Source organism: Grus americana, chromosome 2 (assembly GCF_028858705.1).
Source record: "Grus americana isolate bGruAme1 chromosome 2, bGruAme1.mat, whole genome shotgun sequence".
In the NCBI taxonomy this organism is placed as follows: domain Eukaryota; kingdom Metazoa; phylum Chordata; class Aves; order Gruiformes; family Gruidae; genus Grus; species Grus americana.
Window position 1 is genome coordinate 72776542 of NC_072853.1, and position 23288 is coordinate 72799829.

Sequence of the window (23288 nt, forward strand, 5' to 3'; positions counted from 1 at the left end):
GTACTGTTAGTCAAAATACATTCTCCTCAAGTCTGAAATCGTATTTGTTGCTGCTGCTCTTTTCAAATGCCTTTCTTTTGTCCTCTTTGCAGTTTAAATTCAAGTTCTTTATGTTTATCTAGATAATGTCTCATAAGTACATTTAAATATAAACATACTCAATTTTCACTTCTAAGCTGGCAATAATACATACTTTAGAACTACTGCGTGGCACAGACCAGCTCTTCAGTTACCCATATTTTCTCTTATATGCAGGAAGGTAGGTACTGCTCGGTTCCCTCCTAGCAGGAATTGATGAGAGCAGCAGGTCCACGTGCTCTTCCCAAAAAAGAACCTAGTCGGACTGAACAACGTCGTACGTGTTGGCCGCTAGATCTTTTCCGTCCTCAGCTTCCTGCTGAAACGAATTTGTTTTGATTGTTCGACACAGTAAAGTGTTGTTGATCAATGTAAGGCTGAATGGTTCTGGTGGCTGACTCATCACTCTTGGCTTCACTACTGCACAGCTAATGAGTAACAGTGAGGTACTACCAACTAAGGAAAAAGGGGCAGTAGCTACCAGGAAGAAACCAGGAAAGAGAAGGGAATCTAGCAGCCATCATGTGGACAGAAAACATTAAGAAAAGAGTCACTAACTTTTTTGCTAAATCTAAGCTGTATTTACTTTTCTGATGCCGACTGATTCAGTAGGACACTTAGGTTTTGAAAATGGAATGCATAAGCATTTTATAAGCATAGAAATCAGCTGAGAATAGCAGCTGAGAACAGCACACGAGTGTGTGGAGCACTTCTGATGGTGAGGGAGCCTGGGCTCCTAAAGTCATTCCCAAAGAAAGTTAAAAATATTTGTGGGAGAGAACAAGCTGGTGAAATACAATTTTCTGAGCTGCTGTCTGCTTATTTAAAGCATAAATGATCTTACAGCATTTCTATGTGTTTTCTTTTCATATCAATGTTAAGCTTATCTTATAAACACATCTTCAGTACATAGAGTAAGCTAAAAACATCCATTCTAAAACTCGGATGCAGAGAGAATGTGGCTTGGCTGCTTACTGGCATGAAGAGAGATATCCTGTCTTATTCTTTTTTGTTCTGTGATACAGTTGTAGCATTATCTGGTATCCAGGGCTTTGAAGGATCTATTGTAAGCATGTCAAAGAGTTTCTAAATTACTTTGGTTTTGTAAATATTAGATCACAAAAACTGAGGGACGAGTCCCACAGACTTTCATTAAACAATGTATCCCATTATTGTTTTTCCTGTTTTGGAGTTGAAATTAAACTAGCATTAATAACACTCTGCATATTTATTCTTTCAATGAGAAAAAAAAGACCTGGTCTGATAATTATCATGCCTACAGAAACGTGCATTCAAGGTGCAGCTTCGACACTAACTAGTCACCACTGCATGCTGCTTGCGCATTCAGAGAGAAGAGGTGCCTTGCACGAGATCCCCCACATCCATGATGGAGCTTCGGTGAGACAGAACCGCTGTGTTCACTTGTGAGGAGTATCTCACCTCCTTAGTGACCTGGGCAGTCTAGGACTAACAAGCTACGGGACGAGTCCATCCACTGGGCAGTTTTGCACACAGGAGTAGAGGATTCCCACAGCAAGTGGGAACTCGCGTAGCCGCCTTGCTGGCTAACACCCACTGGCTCAGAGAGCTAAGGCAGGGAAGTGCCACAGCTGCAGGGCAGTTGGTAGAGTACGGGTGTGAAGGCTGTGTGGTTGGAGGCTAGGAATGGCTGAGCCTGAACTTGGAGTCCAGATTAAAAACTTGACGAGAGTCTAAGGCTGGGACAAAGATGCAGCAGTGGGAAGACAGCAAATCAGCAACTTGTCATAAGAAAGAGGACAAAAAGAATGGGCATAAAGCTCTCTGCCCCCTTGCCACTAGACTTAGTTTCAGGAAATCATGGTCATTCTGATGTTGGCATGTACTTTTCAGCTTCCCCCGCCTCCCCGCAAGAGTCCAAACTCTGAGTCTCCTTTCTCTAAAGGGTGACAACGTTCCGTTGCTATCCGCTATTCTCCTTCATGGTGCAAAGGTCAGTGTCCTGACCTAGGAGGTCTTGCCTTGCTAAAGACCATCTGGGTGTCGGAACATCGCTGGACAGTAAAATTCCTGCTTTTTTTAGCATCGTTTTTAAAAAGTCTGGGAAATTACTATTTTTTTTTTACTAATTAGTACTAATAGTGTACTAACTAGCAAAGGTAGAAGAACAGTCAGGCTGTGAAATGAAGCATTCAAAAACTACAACGTGTCATGATTAAGAGTTACCTGGTGATTTGATTTGACCCTATTATGCATATTCATTAAGGTATTTTAGAAACAAGTTTGAGTCCAACTTTATTTATGCTGACAGTTCTGCAATGTAAATATTTGTGTGAAGCTGTTCATTTCCATAGTACTTGGTACCATAAACAGTCATCACAACACCAGCACTTGCTAGGGATTTTAGCTTCATTTTACAGATGGGACAAACTCCCTCATAGCCAAGTGGCAAGTGCATTTGCAAAGCAGGTTTAGAAGCTGGGATATCTTGGTACCTTTTCCTTAATTCAAATGACTCTTTCTTCTGAGCCAGAGCAGTATGTAAAATATACAGGGTGGAGATTAAATCCTGTCTCTACAGAAAGTAATATAACTAACTCAGACATTATGGTGCAGATATGTATCCTTAAGGTCTAAGTTATTCTGTTCACGAAACCAAATTGCTTACAAATTGGCAAAGTAACAAATATCAGCATTTATCAAAATTAAATCCATGTGTTCTTCAAATCCATGTATCATCAACTACTTCCAGATGTAAATATCCACGGATAGTTTTAAGGAACCTCAGTCCCACAGTCAGTTTCCGTCATGACTCTCAAAATTAGCAGTCTTCACAAGTGATACACATTAATAGTTGCTCTCTTCAGGAAACAATGCTTGTTGCTTTCCTTAGAGCCAGGTATCCTGTAACCACATCTGAAGGGAGCATCCGAATATAGGCAAATTCTTCAATAGTACTAAATCTCAGCTTGCTCTGGGGATCTGTGTAATTTGCCTGGAAAAGAAACAATAGCAGAGACACTATTCAAAGAACATCTCAAAACACAGTACTAAAAAAAGTATCTAATTAAAAAAACCCAAAATAGTGATTTTCTTTTCCCAGTAACAGCACTGCTGTTCTACCATGTGACCAAAAGTTTGTATTTTTTTCTTTTCCCTTGTGTTATGAGAAGTTAACAGACCCCTATAAAATCACATTAGAAATGCATTAAACATAACAGAGGGCTGAAATAGTTTCATACAAAACATGGTGCAAAAGAAATTCCTCAACTCTCTAAACTCACCCTAGCAACTCTGTGCCTCATGCAGTCTCTCACAAGGCAGCTCTCCAAAGAGTCAGGCTGCTGCCAATAAATTACACACAAAGAGGCTGAATTATGGGTGCTCTGATAGCTTTGGACTGATTTTCTCTTCCTGCATACAACTTAGCTTTTAATTTACTTTAAAGTGGTTGTTAAAGCAAGGGAGTCTCAGCTTATGGTTCTGTGACTGAACTGATAAGAAATTTGAACTCAGCATTGTGCTTTGCTACAGATGCCTCCTTTCAGGGTAGCAGCCTGGCCAGCTAACCCTGGGCTATGCTTGTATCCTCTGCTATATTTGGACCCTGGGTGCCTGGGAGCGGTGCCAGCTTCCTTCCATCCTCTCCCCTTCCCTGTTGCTACAGAAACCTTGAGATCGGATGAGGCCGGGCTGGAAGAAGGCAGGCTTCAGGGCATCGCTTCTCCACCTTCAGCCTCTGGGGCAATCATCGCCCGTTCAGCATGGGGTTACCAAGTGCCTGCCAAGGCTCTGAAAGTGTCTTCTGTACCTTTCTCTGACAGGAGGAGGTGGTGGTAGGCTGCAAGGCACCTGCAGTTCAGATCCCTTAAGACATTGCTACTAACAAAAGAAAAGGCCAGGAAGAGCTGGAGCATCCCCCCCATCCATACTGCTGAAGTGCAGAGCCGTCTACCATTTTTATGTTGGAAAGGATCTGTTGACCACGGTAACAATCCAGTTGATCATCTGGCCTGATAAGACTTTTAGCAGAAAATGAAGTGTTATTTGTAGCTTGTTTCTTCACAAAGAAATGCCACAAGGTTAATTAAATGTAGTCAGCTAACAGTCAAGCTGTCAATTAATTTTCAAACAAATGGCAAAGTTAGGACATTAGGAGTAAATTTATCCCTGGTGGTAACTTCATGGTTACAGCAGGTATACATTTATTTTTATTTCACACTTTAAATCTGGCCTCAGGTAAGAAAAAGCCAACCAAGTAGACTGCTTTTCAAATGTGCATGGTTCTGTAATAAACTAGCCAAGAAATACCTGCAATTTGTATTGTGCGCCAATCTAGGTTAAAATATTACGGCAGTTCTTCACCACTCTCATCCTTCGTATTGGGCTGTACTGGTTGCACACACTAATGTATGGAAACTCCTCATTTATGCCATGACTTCAGTCTGAAAACAAACTACTGCTACTTCAGCAATAATTAAAACAGATTAGAAAAGTGAAGTAAGGTGATTTTGCAAAGAAAAATCTCTGTCATGTTGAAAAACTAAGTCAAAGGCCACAGATACATGCTCTTCAAATACAATAAATTAATTATCTCAATCTGTTTCTATAGTAACAAGGCTGATCCATTTTCAGAAAAGAAATATAAACATTTGAAGGTTTGGTGGTTTGTTTTTTTTTTTAAATCTGCTTTACAATAAATTACTCTGTTTTGCATGTTAAAATAGCTAAATACTCATCTTGCAACTTTGGAAATAATAGTCTTATTTTGCAGTGTCAATATAGTAAATAATAGCTTTTGAATTCTAGGATGCCTTACAAATATCAATTGGCTGCGCTGCTTAGACCACTGGTAAATTTAATTCCATTTTTATTAAACACAGAAAGAGAAGAGGATCAGCAGAATTTAACTGTGGCATTTAATATAACTGCAGGTATACTGATGAGAGTTTTAATACACTTCTCTTTTTTTTTGTACCTGCTAGACCATTTAATTCTTCCCTACATGGGTAATGCTAAGGAATTTGTTTTACTTTTTTTTTTCCCATGGGGAATCCAGCATTCCTACAGAAAATATATTCTTACACAAATGTTTTCAGATTTTACACAGAAAATACAGGGATGTTTTTCTTATACTAGATTTCTAAAATATTCTAATACCCCACATATCTTCCTACTAGGAAATGATCTTGAAAATATATTTAGTGCAAATTTAATGAAACTTTTCTAGCTTAGTAATTTAAAGGACACACTGTCTCAGTTATCTTAATAAAAAAGATTTTTTTAAACATGGTATTTTTGTCATAGTCTGGAGAAACCTTGCAGGCCAGGTAAAATAGGAAACTTGACTCATGATGCAATTAGAGGATGGAAAATTATGAAAAAAGAAAAAAAGGGGAAAGACAAAAAAGGAAACAAAAGCAGCACTGAATGGATTCATATAGAAAGGAGTGTATTTATACTGAGCTAAAATAGAGTACATAAATCACTGATGGAAAGGAGGTGTTGGTAAAGAAAAACCGAGCAGCTGAGAAGACAACTCATCTATGGCTAAACTGACCCTTAGCTGGTAGGGACACGGTCTTCTCTCACATCTATAACCTGCATCATCATCATCTCGCTATATGTGCAACAACTGACTAGCTTTTAAATGCATCAAAGGCTGGTGCTGGAAAGCATTTGGTTCCTTGGAGGTGGGGCAGTGAAAGGGACTTACGCCTTCTGCCCCACATAAGCCCCTCACAGGTCAGAGATGTTGCAGCAACTCTCATAACACCTGGCGTGAACGCTACTAATACTTGCAAAGCAACTCTAAGGGGAGAGGATAAGAAACGGATACCATTAAGTGACCCACTATGGAATTTGTGCTATTTTGGTGAAATCTACTCATTTCACATGTCCACCTTCCCCCCCACCCCCCATGTTCTGCATCTTTACATAGAGTAGGAGTACTTACGCAAAGTTCCTTGTTCAACTGACCCCTGCTCCTTGTCTGAAAACAAGTTGCTATTATATCAAAGCAATACTCTTACAAGACTGTAAGTCTGCCTGGCCAGAGGGAATTATTTTCCCTAGGTCTGTGAGCAGTCTCTTCCATTTGCTGTCTGCTAGTTCATCTGTGAGGGAGATGTTGCTTCCCCATCCCCTTTTGATCATCAAGGGTTACCAGCCTTGATCAGAGCAATCCAAACTGTTTCCAAATCACGCTCAACGGCACAGGCTGGAAAATATGCCACCTCCTAGGTGCCTTATTTAAATGTGTTACTTAAAAAATAAAAAAGTCAAAGAAAACATATGCTACCAAATCAAGAACTCAAATGTTAGGATGGGCAGGGTTACAGTTGGTGCTCTAGCTATTCTTTGATGCCTTGCACTGTGTATCCATTATAAGGTAGGCCTTAATTAAGTGCTCACCTTTTTTTTTTTTTCCCCCAACAGGGACTTTCACTTAATTCAGTGCACAGAATGCTGTGTTAACCTGCATCAACATAACAAATGTGTATATTTACAGGCGTCTCTATGAGGTGGTATCAAGCCTGTAAGGTGGGCTAGTGCCCTATGGATGAGAAACAGATTAAACTGGGGGGAAAGGACCCAGAAATTCTGTCTAAGGCTCTTTGACGTTACAAAGTTTTCATTACTGTAGTTATTTAGTGTAACCATTACTTAGCTCTTTTTATAGTCCGTAATACAACATTCCCATTCATTTCAATTGTAATAAATGCATAGGCTTCTGCAAAATAAATCACTCTGGGCTGAAGGTGAAAAGTGAAAAGATACGCTGTTACTAACACCTGTTTTGTTTTAAGTAAAATTATTCATGTCACATAGGAACAGTGTCAGCAGCAGATACAAAATTTTTGTTGGGCAGAATTCAATGACTTTACTCCTGGTTTGTGCCAACAGAATCTTTGGGGAATTCAGGTGCCAAATTGTAACTACTGAGACTTTTTGGAGCATGTGCAAACCATATCTAAGTCAAATGTGGTGGGGTTTTTTTCCCCTTTTCTTTTACTGTTTTCTTTAACAAAAACATGTAAAAGAGACCATCTGTGACACACAGGCTATACATCTGCCAAACTCCCAAGTTCCAGCTCTGAAGCATGGGGGTATTTGAAATTCTCAAAAGTCCATGCCAAGTGTCTGTCTCAGGCTGATTTGTTTGAGGGAAAGTTTGAGAGCAATGATAACAAATTGTTTAGTTTTGTGGTTTTTTTAACCTGGGCCAATCAATATAATTTTCCCTCATCTCATTCTTGGAAATTGCTGAGCCATCTTTTTGAAACTGTCTCTAAAAGATATAAAGAAATAAATTAGCCTCAGGCAAACACTCAGCATGGAAAGTTTTAGTCTGTATGGTTAAAGCTTAGCAAAGTTAGCAGCCATGGAGACTGTGGGCTACCAACTTTCACTGTAACAGTCTAAAGAATCAGAAATTATGGGGACCAATGCCGACTTTACAGCTGGGAAAGTGGTCTGGTAGGAGCCACCTGGCAGGACAAGATATTGAATCTGTCCTGGCATCTGTTAACAACCTAAGGATTTTGTGATGTAGCAACAGCATTTGGGGTTTGGCCCTAAATCCCTGGACGACTATTAAGCACGAGGCTGAATAGGAACCTCAGCAAGTACATCTTTTACAAAAGCAGGCACCAGCTTTATTTCATTGTGGAAAGTGAGATGCCAGTTTTGAAGAGAAAAATAAAATAGTTACCGGAAGTCCTGAAATGTCCGAATATTTCTTGGCAGGCTTAAAGGAAGGAGGAGCATCAATATTAAAATCTAGAGAGAAACAAAGGGATAAATTCAGTGTGCTATATGTATTTTAAAAGGTAAACCCAAAATATAAATAGGTAATAATACTTCTTTAAAATGCTGCCTTTACTTTCTGAGGTCTCTGTTAACTAGCAGCACTAAGGGAAAGAAATACAGAACAGAATTACTGCTGAAAACATTTAGCCTGGTAGCACTGTAAACAGCAGCCTGACTCTGCTCACCTCTCTCATATGAGTTCAGTAAGAAGAACTGCCCTCCCCAAAAGGAAAAAATGTGAAAGCTATTTGAAATGTGTGGATTTCTTTCAAGTCTTAATGAATTCCCTTGCAGCCAGTTATTTGCAAAGAATAGTCATTATCATATGCATGCTATATGTTAAGACCACGAAACATTGCTCAAGACTGCAGCTCTGAAATGCTATAATCCAGAAAAGCAAAGTAATCTTTTAAATCAGTTAAATCTTTAAGCATGTACCACTTTAAGCCCAGTCAATGACCTAGAAAATTGTCTGAAAGTTTAAATTAAATGATGAAAATTGCTGTTCTTTGGTGCCCTTTTGATAGCAACTCTCATTCATAAACTATTTTTAAGATATAGTTGGTATGTTTAAGTAGCTAAATCCCCAATTTTGGATGTTTACAAAAATATGTTGTACCTGACTCATTTCTTTCGTCCTTCCTGATCTCCTTTGCACCTCATTCAGATGCTACGATCAATGCAAATGCTCCATCCATATCAAATTTCTAAACTCATCATCTCAATTCAAAAGACACTAATGCCACAGACAGCTGGTTTTAAATACACAACTGAATTTCTTTTCCCACCTTCTTTAAAAAAAAAAATCCTGTAAATTTACTGTTGCAAACAGAACGTAATAGAAATAGCAACATCAGCAGATTGTCAGTTACAATAGCCAGGAACACACAGTAGTCTGCATTTTTCTATAACAGTTGCATGTAAAACACTTCAAAAAATGGCAAGCTATTTTTGGATAAAGCACCAAATCTGACAAAAAGTATATGCATATGCTCAATTCTGAAATGCCTCCACTTGCTTAAGTAAAATCTGAGGATCGCATTCTGCCTCCAGCTACGTTCAAGAGTATCCTGCTTTATGAGTAGACTTGAAGTATATCTAGATTAAGACCACTGCTGTAACTCTGCTCCTGCAGATGTACACCAGCTAGGACTGCTAATCAGGACCGCTAATAGTATAGTTTCAGCTGTACTGAACTAAATAGGGGATGTAGGATTTAAATCTCCCAAGAATCTAGGATAAGGAGCTGGATAGGAAGCTTGGGCTGAAGTCTAAGCTACTGCAGGTATGTGGCTTAGCAAAACCTGTTTGAAAATAGTTCAAATAGAGCTAATTGAGCAGCAGCCACCCGTCAGAAGGTATTTGGGCTGTATGCAGAGGAGGAGGCTCCTCAGCAGTGAAGAGGTGACAAAAACCTGATGCAAATAAGGAGGTTCTGTCCTGGTTTGGATAAATACGTTTCCCTTATTAAACTCTCTCTCCAAATGTATTTGAACTTTGTCACAATACTCCAAATTATTTGCTTCCCCCTGCTTTTCACTTAGGGCTGGCGAGTGTGGTTGGACTAGTCTTAAATGTACTACTGGACCCTGTTCAAGCAGAATACTGCATGCACTGATGAAATAATTTAGGTTTGTTTTAAAGAAAGTTATTTGTGTGGATTTTATTATTTATAAATACATGCAAAGCGTCTAAGCAGCTTACAGCTAGGATCATTTAGTTGCCATGGTAATGCCCTTTCAGAAGCAAGAATTTGTTTTAGGTTCTTCCAAGTTCTGTTCTTCTTGCCAGCTGCTGCTCCACCAATGCCGGAGTGCTAGAATTAAAAATACGGTGTTTAGAGAAAAAATAAAGAAAGAATACTATTTCAGAGCATGACACTTCTATTTCATAGTCTTTCTGATACGTCTCATCTTGTCATGAACCATTTGTTATCCTCACTTATTTCATCAGCAGGCTAATACACTGTACACTTTAATCTTGGCTGCAAGGAAAACAAAGCTTTTTGGACTGTGTCGAAGCTACTATGTTTAGGATTAACTGAAGGAAATGAAAATCTGCTTTTTACATGGAAATGGAAAATCAATGTGGTTAGGTTTAGCCTGAGATTACAGGATTCTGTATGTACTTCCCATCGTATTAGAACTTATTACTATGAAGTTGTGTCTAAAATTGTGATTACACGGCTAAATTTTCTCTCTCCTTTTCATGGCATATTACAGGTGCAGTTCTAGCTCCTTTACAAATTATCTGTGACCGTAGAAAACACAACTGATCTTGCAAAATGTAATGAATACTATGAGAAACTTTCTGGAAATTTTATTTTTCTTTCAAAGGATAGAAGACAGAAAAATAGAAAAAGAGTAATAAATAGAATGTTGACTGCCAAGACAATTTTGCATTTTGAAAGGTACGCTAATGGAAGACTTGCCACAGGTACTATAATGGTAGTTTCAGTTATCAAATGTGATTGCTAGAGAGTAATTTATTTATGTCCCTCTAGAGACAGACGCTGCGCCACATACCGTACTACTTCTAAATGATCAAAGGACACAGATTTACAGCTTTACTTCAGAAAAGAAAATGTTCTTACAATTGGGGAGTTGTTGTTATTTCTGTTAATAATTACTACATGCCACATCAGTCTCATCAAAACTCAGCAAAGTTCTGCAAACACACTTCTGCTGTGATTGGTTTATAAATTAGCCTGTTAAATTGCTAGGAAGGATAGGAGGAAGGATTCAATGAGAAAGCTTGTTTCTGTAGATGTAAGATATATTCAGAAAAGATGCTCATGAGCTGACCATATATCAGGTTTTGGCAACTGATGTCCAATATGGAAAATACATGCAAATGTTTGCTCTGAGGGCAACACTTCAGTAATCTAGACATCATTGTAAAATAGAGACTGCTGGAATATGAGATGAAAATACATGTACTACCAAATTACTAATTCAAATTAATTACATGAATTTTCCTCCAAATCATAGCATAATGAGGGTTTTTTTTCAGCAGTCTGGTTTCTCAAAAGCAACTATTGGGTTTATATGAATTTACGACTCCTAGGAATCGGGCTGAGTCTCACCTCACGTACCTACAATCAAAAGGCAATGACTGCCAAGTGCAAATGAACCAAAGCTACCTCTGCACTAGTGAAATTCAGGGAAAGCTGGAGCTAGGACAGGTGGAGCTATCCATCGCTCTACACAATTGTCAGAAGGTGTTCTTCCCCTTCCCCATTGTCAAGGGATGCAAATTCCATTCAGGAAGTTTACAAAAGTTAATTTCTTCCTTCTTCTCTGCTTTTAAGTCTATCCTCTGCAATGAGCTAATGGTTCAAACTTGGGCATATTTATGAAAGAGAGACATTATTTGATTTATTTTCTTCCTTTTAAGGCAAATTAGGCTGGAAGGATGCAAAAAGTTTGTACCGATGAAAAGCTAGTAATACATTCCTTCGCAAATTAGTTACTGTATTGGGGAGGGGAATTTCATGTTTTTATTATAACTGCCTATTATTTCTGCAGCAGTTGCCAAAGTCTGTGTACATTCATTATTATTTCAAGCATGCAGGTATTACTATTGCCTCTTTGGAAATGGTGGCGTCCCTCTAAGAACTGAAGGATCAGCACAAGGCCTCATGGCTATTTAAATCATATATGGAAGCTACACGGAATGCCTCTGGGGCAAATGGAGCTTTTCCAATACGCTCCATTTCTCAAAGACGTTGGTGCTCACTGGAGGATTAGAGTGAGCAAAGTATACAGTTGTTTGAATGCCCCTCTTGTGACAGAATCCGTCTGCAAAGCAGACACAGAGCGACTTGGAAGTCAGAGATTAATTTTATACCCCCTGGCAAACCTGTGCTTAGTGAGCTGTGCGATGCCCTATTACTCAGGTTTTATGCTGTGGGACATTGTATCTTATTCATGCAGAATGAAATCTGGGATAAAATCCTTCTTTCTAAGTACTGGCTTAGGACCAGCAGTCTGAAAAGTTTGCTTGCCTAGAAAGCATTTTTAGAGTGTGCCCGTGAGTTGGCCCTGGCACAGGAAGATAAAAAGATATTAAAAACAAACCCAGCAGTGACAGCATTACTAGCTGTAGTCTTCCTTCACCTTCTCTCCTAATTTAAACCTCAGAGTGTTTTAGCAGCCTGTATTTCATCAACTGTCAGAGTTTACATGACTTCTGAACGCCAGCAGGCCAGGCTTCTGGGGAGCACAGAGCATTTGCTTCTAAATCTAGCAATTACAGGAAAAACAGACACCACGGGTCTGTTCGAGTTTCAGGGACCGGGAGAGGAGCAAAATGCCAGTCACTAATGACTCTCTGGCTGATTTCTAGTTCAATTGCTTTGCAGCCTGCCTTGGCTAGGAACTGGAAGATGGGATTCCTACATTCACAGCGGTATAAATTGTTCCTCTCTAGCAGTGGTAGTTTGCGAGATCCAGACCATAAAACTTCTGCACTTACCTTGATCTAGCAGGTTTTCTGACTCTGTTCCAGAATTTAATATAACAGTTCTGCCTCTGGACCAGTGCCATTTTCATGCTAAAATATAGTGTGCACTTTGGACCACAGCGTGGCATGGACTTGAGATGCATTTCTTAAAAATTGCCAACCTTTTATTTGGCTGTTAAGCTGACTTTCTTAATATTTACATTAGCAATATGGTTAAATAGAATCCTAGTTAATGTTTTATTTGAAGAGTTTAGAATTTCAGTTTGTTAAAATAATATACTTACAATGAAGTTTGGATCTTTAAATGGTAAAGGCTTGACAGTTGCTTCCACTGATCCTGTGCTGGAGTCTGTGTTCAGAAATTTGTTTTCGTTCATAGCCTCTCCACCTGCACCCTGAAGAAAAAATACAATCTTAACTGATTGTTACTCCGAGCAAGTTTAACCGGAGACTGAGCAACATACCTGTTGCCTTTTTAGCCTTTCTAAATCTCTTTTGAATCTTTAAAGATGTTGCATGCCAGCAAGTGGGGAAGCATGAAAGAGAATATTTGTCAAGCAATTTACAACTGACACATAAAGGGGAAGAGAGGAAGAGTGGCCAAAGCCTACTGAGTAAAAACAGCATTGGGATTTTTTTTTTTTCAGTATTAATGAAAGCCATCTCTGTAAAGGGCAAGGCAGCGTGCGAAACCAGAAACAGCAGAAACGTACATTGGATTTGTTTCAGAATGCTCAGTACTAGAGCATTAACAGGAATATATAAAATTCATCAAAAGTTTTTTGTCAAGGTTCTAAAGAATAATTGATTAATCAGTTTATTCACCGTATTTGGCTTCAATCATGCCTGAGTGAGGATTGAGGGGAAAAAAATTTTCTAATATATTTCTAATATAGTATTTTTATATACAAGCCTCACAAAATCTACATTGGTACTAGATGCTGTTTTCTAGGCTTTTCTTTATGTTTATTTAGTTAGCAGGAAGAGCAGTTGGAGAAAGTGTGTGTGTGTGATTGGAAAGCTAAAAAAGTTGTGTGTCAGTCTAAACAATTTCTGGTAGTTCTGCATGGCTGAGTCTATGTTGTATTTTTATTTTGCGAGCACTCTGTAAGTCTCCACACTACCAGAACTAGCCCATGCTACATATATAAATGTTCCTTGTGAAATCCCGATCCATACTGAAGCCAATGAGAATTTTGCCCTTGAGTTTGGCAGTTCAATCAATAGGCTTTCATATCCTTGATTCCTTTTTTCTTGAAGAACAAAAAGCTTGGCTAAAAGCTATATCAATATTTACTGAACGAGTGGTTAAAATGTTTCTTTACCTTCAGACAGATAATATTTAGAACAAAAAAAATGTTTTCCTGTGAAAACCTGTACTGCAAAACCTTCTGTGTTGATACGATACTCTCTTAAGTAGGAGAAAAAAGAATCATTATTAGTGAATTATGGGAGCACCTCTAGAAACTCAGACTATATAGCAAAGGCCATGATTCAGCATATCCTTCTCCATGTGATTACAAGGGAAGTGTTTGTATTCTTAACTACATGCATAAGTAATTATACGATTAGGAACTAGGCAAGTTGAACTCTTCTTTGGGGAAATACATCAGTTACTCAACAGTGCCTGTTTTTAACATAGCAAAGAGAGGTCTTAAATATCCAAAGTACAGTATAAAGACGCATTCAAGTAAAATAGGCACGTTTCTAGTGTCTCATTAAAATACATGAACAGAGATGATCTGTTTTCAAAACCAGTCAGTCCTCTGTAACCTCATAGTATAAGGGATACTGCTATAACAACATCAGTGGAAGCAGCATTGAACGTAGCTCAAACTTGATTCTTCCCTTGCTGAGGACAACATTAAAAGGCAGTGACTGTCACAGAAACAGAAGAAATGCAGATGGATGTTTAGAAACATGCGCACTATGTGACAGTGAGCAGAGAAAATAATATCTTCAGCAACTCTCAGTAAAGCGGCTTTGTACAATGAGTTGCTAGGTTTCAAATCACATTCTTAGACATGTACACTTGCAGCACTTTGGATTTCAGCAGCAAACATTAAAGTCAATCTTGAGAAAGACAAGGCTTGAGATACAAGATTATTTTTGGTGAATAAATTATCTCTGATACTGCTCATTATCAGTGTAAATTCTCTAAGTGGAGGAATCAGCACTCAGTTATTCTTCAAAGTGTTCTCGCCTTTTATTTGGTACCATTTGGTCGGTTTTAAATCCAATCCTACAGTTTTTTATTAATTACTTTATCACTTTTGCCCCTTCAGTGATCTTCTCCTAAGTATTCTGTTGTTTATGAAACAGGTTTTGAGTAGCATTTCAACAATATCTCAAAACAGTATCTAGTATTTTGAGACGGAGCTACCTTATATATATAGACCTTAATTTCTGCAGCTGGGTACATTTACATAGTACACTCACTGTCTTCAGTGGGTTTTCTGTGTGGATTCAGTGCTAATCTTGCTGGCGCACTGGGAAGGAAAGTAAAGAACTGTTCCTGGCAGGACAATTCCTGAATGTAAATTCTATACGTGGTTTCTCTTCCGGACCAACCCCTAAGGGATTTCAGGTATTAGTGCTGCTAAGAGTCAGGATAAGTCACGTTACAAGCCAGATGTTAATTTTGTTTGTGCCAGTATCCCTTGCACAGTGGCAGAGGCAGCAGGATCCAAAGCAGCAGCTGCTGCTTTTCTGGGCCATGTGGACACCCAAACCATCCTCCAGTCCCACCCAGACGTAACGCCAGCAGGAGCTTCTGGATGTGTCATGGACAATTTGAGAGCAGTGGCAAAGGATGCAGGCTGGTGTGGGGGACTGTAAAGCAGCTTGTGTGCAATTGATACTGTGATTTCAGAGCCCTGTTATGGACTGGGAAGCAAGCAAGACTGAGTACTATGATCCCAGTTAAATGCTGGGAACTGAGATAAAGTCATACTGTAGAGGCATGTCAGCTCCCTCACTCGGCATTGCTTGTATGAAAACTCTGATTTTTAGCAGCAGCACTATGGAAGACAGATACTCATCTAATGTGCTTCTCCTTCTGGAAAAACATTAAAGAGTTGAGTAGAAGCACTGCTTCCAGAATAAGGCACTGCTGCACAGAGGAGTGAACTCTGGCAAGTACAGAGCTTTGAACTGCTATTTCCGTGCAGCCTGCAGAAGTCTCAGCTGATATCCTCAGCAGTGTTTCAGCCACAAACTGAAAGCGTCTCAACAATCTACAAACCTGTACAGCCTATGTTTTAAAATGCCAGGATTTAAAGCATAAGAAACATCATTTAATCTTTCAAATTTGTTTTTTGAAAGCTTTTTTAAAGGAAGGGGAGAGATGACATGAATTTTAACCAATATGGATCTACCTTTGCACTGCAAACCCCATGTTTCCTGAAAGTGAATCATACAATGATCATACAAAACATTATTTACAGCTTGACAGAAGATTCCTCAGTGAACAATTAATGTACAGTAAAGGTAGTCTTTAACTTTTAACATCAATTGAACAAATCTCTCCAAAATGTGCTTGTTTGCTTAGGCATTTAGTTTGGAAGATAGTTCATTCTTCACTGTCATGTGTTGGGGCAAACACAGGGGAATGAATTCAAATCCCCTTTGTAGCCCTAGGAAGCGATGGCGGTCTCGTGAGCACAGTGAGGAAGCGCCCGTCACCAGGGAACACGTACTGCTCAATGTGTGCTGTAACCCCCGGCACGTGTGGGGCAACTTCGCCTTCCTGCCAAATTCACAACCAGTCCCCAGCACATTTTCTCTACCCAGCCGGTTTCTCAGCTGACTCCCTACCCCCCAGCATACTAGGATAATCCCAATGCTTTGCAGCAGGGCTAGAAAGCGTAACCATGGGCTGAAACTCTCAATAGCTTCTTTAAAGATTCTTTTTAACTGATCTTGTAATGTAAACATCCTTTATGGGGAGCTCAGTATGCACTTCAAGGAGAGAGATGTTGAAGCAGCTTTTAATGAGCGCTTTATAACTAAATTGTGTCTTTTACACAGTGGTTTATGCAACTAGGGCTACAGGGAATTGGTGCTACAATAGTCCCTAAGCAGCCTGTATTCCTCCATAGGCCATTGAAGATTATAATAACAAAGACTTTGGAGTGGCTTTACATTTACAAGGTACACGTGCACTGGCAAATGAAGGTGTGATTTCAGTACAGCTGAACATACTTATGCTAGTTTTACTCCAAATAACAATAAAAACACTACGGTAAAGACTGCAGCTAAGTCATCAGTAACTATGTTCATCCTTTCCCATCAACTCTTCCCCTGGCTGTTAACCTCCACAGAGGTCCACACTGCCATCACTTCTCATGACACCTCCCTCTGTCCTCGTCCTCATCCTTAGTATCCTCCTTAGCCAGGTGTAAAGCCAGGTGTAAAGCAACTGTGGCTGGAATGGCATGTTTTGAAGTTTGTAGACAGCTGGTCAAAGGCTTCTTATAGGACCACTTGTGCAATTTTATTCCCTCTATAAAGTTGTGTTTATGTGCTTTAGCAGAATTTTAACTACAACCACAGTGTGACAGGTTGGCAACCTCTATCCCTCCTGGGATAGACAGGAGCAATAGTGAGGGGTGCTGCTGCTTTTTTGCATTTCTTTTCACAAGACTGTCTCTCAAGTATTCAGTGCATCCCAGCTGGGTGGGATGCTGTCCTCCTTGTTATGTACTAGGATTGGGTGACAGCGGCCGAGTGAGGAAGCTGGCCGAGGACTTCACTTGGTTAGGAGACAGCAAAAATTCAAGAGAGAGCGAAGGCCTGTGGCAAACACTCGGCAGTCGGAAGAGATTTGCTGTAACAGCAGCCAAGTCTGGGGAAGAGACCTGAGCTAAGCTTTGCTACCTTAACACTGGCTTCTTTTGAATAAAGCCAAACCCCAGGAATGAGCCTAGTTTGGACCCTACTCTATATGCTGTCTGTACTGGGAGAAAACACACATTGGGAGGCTGCCTATTCACATACTAGTTTCAGTCTTAGGTTTTGGTAGATCTATTAATTTTTTCAATATATTCTGTTCCAAATTCCCTACCGCAGATGTACTGGTTTTCACATGATTTCCAAAGATTGCTCCATCTGTCTGGTTTTATTTAGGGAGAGGACAAGCAAAACTTGTAGACCATGGAAGCCAAATTCTTTGTTTTGGCTATTTCTAGGTGGAATCAGCATTGTGGGGTTTGGGATGGGTGTCTGTGATGGGACTAAATACCAGGTGGAATTAGCTTATTATGAAAGTGCTTGTCTGAATCGTCATTCTTTTTTGTTTTTTTTTTTTTTCCCAACAAGGATTAAAACTGCGTAACAGAATAACTGATTTATATTGAAGTATCATTTCTTATGTATTTACTTTCGGATTATATTCTATAATATTTTTTATTATTTTAGATGAATAGGATTTTACAAAGTAAAAGAAACATAAAAATATAAAACATAAAAGTCAAAGATGCAAATTTGTGCATTTCTGGCATCCTATCAGTGCATACCATGCATGTCATGGCTTAGAAAAAAAAAGAATTTGCACATCACTGAAGGCACACTATGATTGTCAGTGGCCATTTTTGCTAGATGTTAGAGTTTTACATGGTAAAACAAAATTTAAAAATAGAAGATGTGCTAGTTTTGGCTGGGATAGAATTCATAGTAGCTGGGGTTAAACCATGACAGAAGGTAAACGGAACATTGTGTTGGTAAAACAAAACTTAAATGCATAAATAAATTCTTTAAGAACTGGAAAGGGAGTTTCTATTTTAAGGGAGCAAAACCAATACTGTAAACATTGATTTTCTCTGTCTGTTTTGTTTTCTGCAAATTATTCATTAGTTAGCCAGTTTTAACACTGTATTGAGTACAGCAATTGTAGATGAAGGTGATTACATATGTAGTTTTTTTGTTTTGTTTCTGCATTCAGTATTTCTGATACTCTGGTGTTGTCTTAAAGTGATGACTAGGAGGTTGTATGTCACTATTGAAGAATAAGTAGTAAGAGGCATCTGGTGCTAAATCAAGCCCTCACACTTGGTGATAACTTTGCCCCAAGCATTGAATTTGGCTTGCTGAGGAACCCACTGGTCTCCAACCTTTGTATGTAAAGCTCAATAAATAGTTTAAATTATTTTTACTTGCTTTTGGCAGTTGATTTGCATAATCACACTAACACCACAATGACATTCTGAATTTCATTGACACTGTTGTTGTAACTCGGCCTCAGTAATGGTATTTGTCTAATTATTCCTGCAGTAGGTTACTCCTAAAGCAGCAATATCCAACTTGTAGCAACTTACTTAGCTAAGTTCTGTGACATCCTGACAAAGCTGTGGCATGCAGCCAGGGCAGAAAATGGTAATTTCTAAAATAGATGAATAATACCTGTATATTCACTAGCAGCCAATTACAGTGAGTGAGAATGCCATGTGGAAACAGAGCACGAATGTCACTAGATGACAGCAGCGATGATATGAGCAGACTTTTCAAAATTGGGAGTAGACTCTGAATGTCAGCTATTTAATAGAGTCCCAGCTAATACTGCTCATACTGGAACATATATTAAGCTGTTTGATTAATATATTAGCTCTCACTGTATAACAAGCCTGGTACAGGCTCTTACACATTCTGAATATTTAATTCATTTAACTTTGCATGATGACATGACAGGAGCCATTAAAACTTGAACACGTACACCCTGGCAGGCAAAAATGCAGCTCTACATTGCTGGGAACAATCCACAGAGAAAGGTGTCAGAATTTAGAGGTGCTGACGCTCAAGTTAAAATGATAGCTAAAAAATTTCTCATCACCAACATTATTAGCATAGTGTATTTCTGAAAGCAAACTCACTGAAGACTCAAAAACAATGTAAGACTGAAAAAATAGCACTCTCTTGAAACAGATTAACTCTCTCTATGTCTATGAAGGAAAGCTTTGCTGGAAGGACTTATTCAGTAACATGTATAAACATGTCTTCCTCATCTGGCTGCATTTTACTAGTTCTTACATACAGCAGGAAAAACTTTTTCCTTCTTCCTTTCCACTCACTAAAATGAAGCCTGATGATACAATTTCCCCAGCCTTTTCTCTCTCAGCACTCCGGTACATGGTAGTATTTTAGTAACATTCTCCTGTCATGGGCTGCATCAAAAACAGCATGACCAGCAGGTCAGGGGAGGTGATCCTGCCCCTCTACTCTGCTCTCGTGAGAGCCCACCTGGAGGACTGCATCCAGCTCTGGGGGCCCCAGTACAAGACAGACATGGAGCTGTTGGAGCGAGTCCAAAAGAGGGTCACGAAGATGATCAGAGGGCTGGAGCACCTCTCCTATGAGGACAGGCTGAGAAGGTTGGGGTTGTTCAGTCTGGAGAAGAGAAGGCACCAGGGAGACCTTCCAGCAGCCTTCCAGTACCTGAAGGGGCCTACAGGAAAGCTGGAGAGGGACTGTTTACAAGGGCAGGGAGTGATAGGATAGGGGGTAATGGGTTTAAGCTGAAGGAGGGTCGATTTAGATTAGATTTTAAGGAAGACATTCTTCACTGTGAGGGTGGTGAGGCACTGGAACAGGTTGCCCAGAGAGGTTGTGGCTGCCCCCTCCCTGGAAGTGTTCAAGGCCAGGTTGGATGGGGCTTTGGGCAACGTGGTCTAGTGGAGGGTGTTCCCTGCCCGCAGCAGGGGGGTTGGAATGAGATGGTCTTTAATGTTCTTTCCATCCCAAACCATTCTATGATTATGTGATTCACAGGAGGTCCTACCTTATTTTAAAGTAGGACAAAAAAGATTTCAGCTTGAAAATGTTGAAATGCCAGGAAGGAAAAAAACAAATCTTGCATATTCATGGCAAATTTTGTTCCACAGAGTACTGAAAACCTCAATTTACTAAGCAAAAAACCTGAGTAGTAGCCAGCTGAAAACAGGTATTAAGTACAGTGCAGATCAATGTCCTTGATTTCAAGCAGCTTGTAGGGTGGGCAACAGTCATGCATACAGTGTAAATTGGGAGTAAATCCCTTTAAGTAAATGGGTTTCATCATTGCCAACTCATCTAAAAAGACAAGATTTCTGCTTCTGTTGACATCAAAAGTAAATCTCCCAAATGCCCGACAACAAAAATATTTTTATTTAATTATGACATAGTCCTCAGATGTTGCTGTTGCTTTCATTTATAAAGAAAGCTGAAGGAGACTTGTTAAAAACAAACATAACAACACAAAGTTTGAAATTAGATTGTTGAATTATTATAATATTAGTTTATAATTCAAAGTACTTATCACTAAATATACTTCAGCTTCTTCTAAGCATTCCCCAGAGGATTTCTGAGTCACGTATCAAACTACTTTTCTGTGTGAGACTTACAAAATCTGCCTTCCTTAAAGCAGCAGTTCTTTCCCTCTAACTTGCTGGGTATTTCCACTGAGCATCAAGAGTTAATCAACTATGCAAATGAACTCCAAACGTATGACTAAAATGTAGAAATAATCTCTCCTGTTGAGTACATAAAAGGGAGGGGGGGGGAGGTGTTTGAAGTAGGACATGGAAAACATTTCGCTTGCAATCTAAATAAAGATAATACATAAAGACACATAAGCTGTCCAGAAAGCAATCTGTACATTATGCTTTTGAACTTTTACATTGCTGTTTTGAGGTGAATTAAGACATCTTATATTCCAGCTGCCTTAGAAAGGCTGAATAAAATTTTACTCATGCACTAAAAGATTGGACTGTCACAAAGTGATGGATGGCTTTTCTGTGTTCTCTGTAGGGCATTTCAATACCATAGACTCCAAGTGCTCTTGATTAAAAGGCGACATTCTCATTTAGGGTCCCGTCGCTGCCTGAGCTTCAAACCATTATCATTCACCTGCACTGGTGCTTCCAGTGACAAAATACTTACCAAAATGTATAAAATACTAATTACTTCAGTCACTTTGATAGAGGTATAAAACACCCTAAAGCAAAGCTGTATTACGCTGTGTGAGGGTTAGAATTCAAAATTAAAAATGCAGCCAAAAGGAGAATAAGATTTTAATTACATTCCCACTTCTCAAACGTTTACTGAAAACCTAGGGGAAAAAGACCTAGCAATTTCATGACACAAAAACTCCCTTCTTGCTGGTACTGCTCACTTAAGGAAAAACAAAATCCAGAAAAACTCAAATTTACTTTGTTCTCTTCAAAATTATTAAACTTTCAAACATAGAAAGAGACTAACAAGCTTCAATAAAAAGCTCTGATTTCTTCTGAAGAGATTTCAGATGCCAAACATGTTTTTCCATTTAAAAACTTTCAAGCACTATGATAGACAAAGTTTTATAACTTACAGATAATATCAAGGAAAAAAAGTACTCTTTTCTATGGGGAAAAGCCTCAAATAAAATGTAATTGGGGCGCAACTGTGAATAGCTTTACACTATCCCAGAAAAGCCTAGTTTAATTTGCATTTGCCACAAAGCTCCCTTCAGCTTAAATAATTGCAAAGGATCTCTCACTTTTAGATTTCATTTGGTGGATTGGGACTATTCCTTGTTTATAACATTTGACATTTTTCTTTATTAAGAAAATTGTAACTTGGACAAATTCATGAGCTGAATGGCATGCTGAAGCAGCTCTGGAGCTAAAAATTTCAGTATATATGGAATGAAAAAGCACATGTTAGTTCATACTTTCACCAAGGGTAAAACTGAACCCTGCTAACAGAATATTTTGATTCCCCAAGAGGAAAAAAGTCTTCTAAATTGATGGGCCTTAAGATTGAAAATGGATGGAAGCATAGTAGGAAAAAAGACTAGAGTAAATCACAATTGAATTTTCATAAAATCTGAAGTACATTCCTTTCTCTATCAGAAAAATTCAGTTCAGTCAAGGACTTTGGCTAAACCGCTTCTTAAAGTTTAAAATACATCATTTGATACAGAACAGTTAAGGTCAAAGTATTTCAGGAGAAAAGACTGGAGGATTGCAAGATGCTTATGCACTGTTAACACTGTAATGGTGCTGCTCAGGGAGCACTGCAAAATCCCTCTGTTGAATAACAGGCTTCAGCCAAGGGAGGAAAAGGATCCAAGTCCGTTCACCTGCATGTGACTGAACCAGGGAAAGGAAAGCAAAAAGATGTCAGCTCCTATGGCTGATGCGAAAGGAATTCCATTCTGCAAAAAATACTCGGTTTCCTGATTCTAGTTTATTCTGTAAAACATTACCCATTTTGACAGGAAACGACGTTCGAGTAACAAACAAAAACAAAACAACATTTCTTCAAGGAAAGGCAATTAATTACTTTTGAGTAAAGACAGGGTGTATCTGTCTTCCAGAGCTCCTATTCCATCTACTTTTCTTAGTAAAAATAGACCTGAATTAGAATAGTCAAATGTTACTTTCAGATGTTATGGACTAACTGGTAAACTGATACAGAAAACAAAACTTTACTTTTGCATTTTCCCTATTTGTTGTATATTTTAGCACTTCCTTCTGATTGTCACTTAATTGTCACTTTAAGTAAATAAAAATTCTATTTCTATTATGTTTCTGCTAACTGCACCTACTGCTGTCATAATGCATTAGTAAATACCAGCAGTTGTACTGCAAAGGCTTAGCGCTACAGTCTGAAGTTACTCAGAAGAAGGTTTTTCCATTTGTGTACAGGTACTTAAGACTGTCATACCCAAACACAGTGTCAGAAAGACAAACGTTAGGTACAGTGATGTATAGAACATTCCACTTCTAAAGCAACTGAGAATAAAAATAGTCTTTCTACAAACCTTCAAAAAGTTATCAAAGGCAGAACGTATCAGAGAGTAGTAATTTTATCAGATGCTCCAAAGGTCTTGAAAAGAGGACAAGAAAAGAAACTATACCTTAGTTTTTAAAAATCTGCAGACTACAAATGTCATCTTTATTGCTTGTCTCATATTATGGGACAAAAAAAATCTGGCTGTATGT

The 23288-nt window shown here is 38.9% G+C and overlaps 1 protein-coding gene across 1 annotated transcript in view; it reads right to left on the minus strand.

Moving 5' to 3' along the window:
- Positions 1-2326: 2326 nt before the first annotated feature.
- The window catches only part of INO80C (INO80 complex subunit C), a 32201-nt gene continuing 11239 nt past the window's right edge, over positions 2327-23288 (minus strand). Inside the window, exons 2-5 of the mRNA XM_054816803.1 lie at positions 12618-12728; positions 9574-9685; positions 7772-7839; positions 2327-3052 (exon numbers count right to left, since the gene is read on the minus strand). Of these exons, the coding sequence (XP_054672778.1) occupies positions 2921-3052; positions 7772-7839; positions 9574-9685; positions 12618-12728 (423 nt within the window). The 3' untranslated portion in view covers positions 2327-2920. The remainder of the gene's footprint in view (positions 3053-7771; positions 7840-9573; positions 9686-12617; positions 12729-23288) is intronic.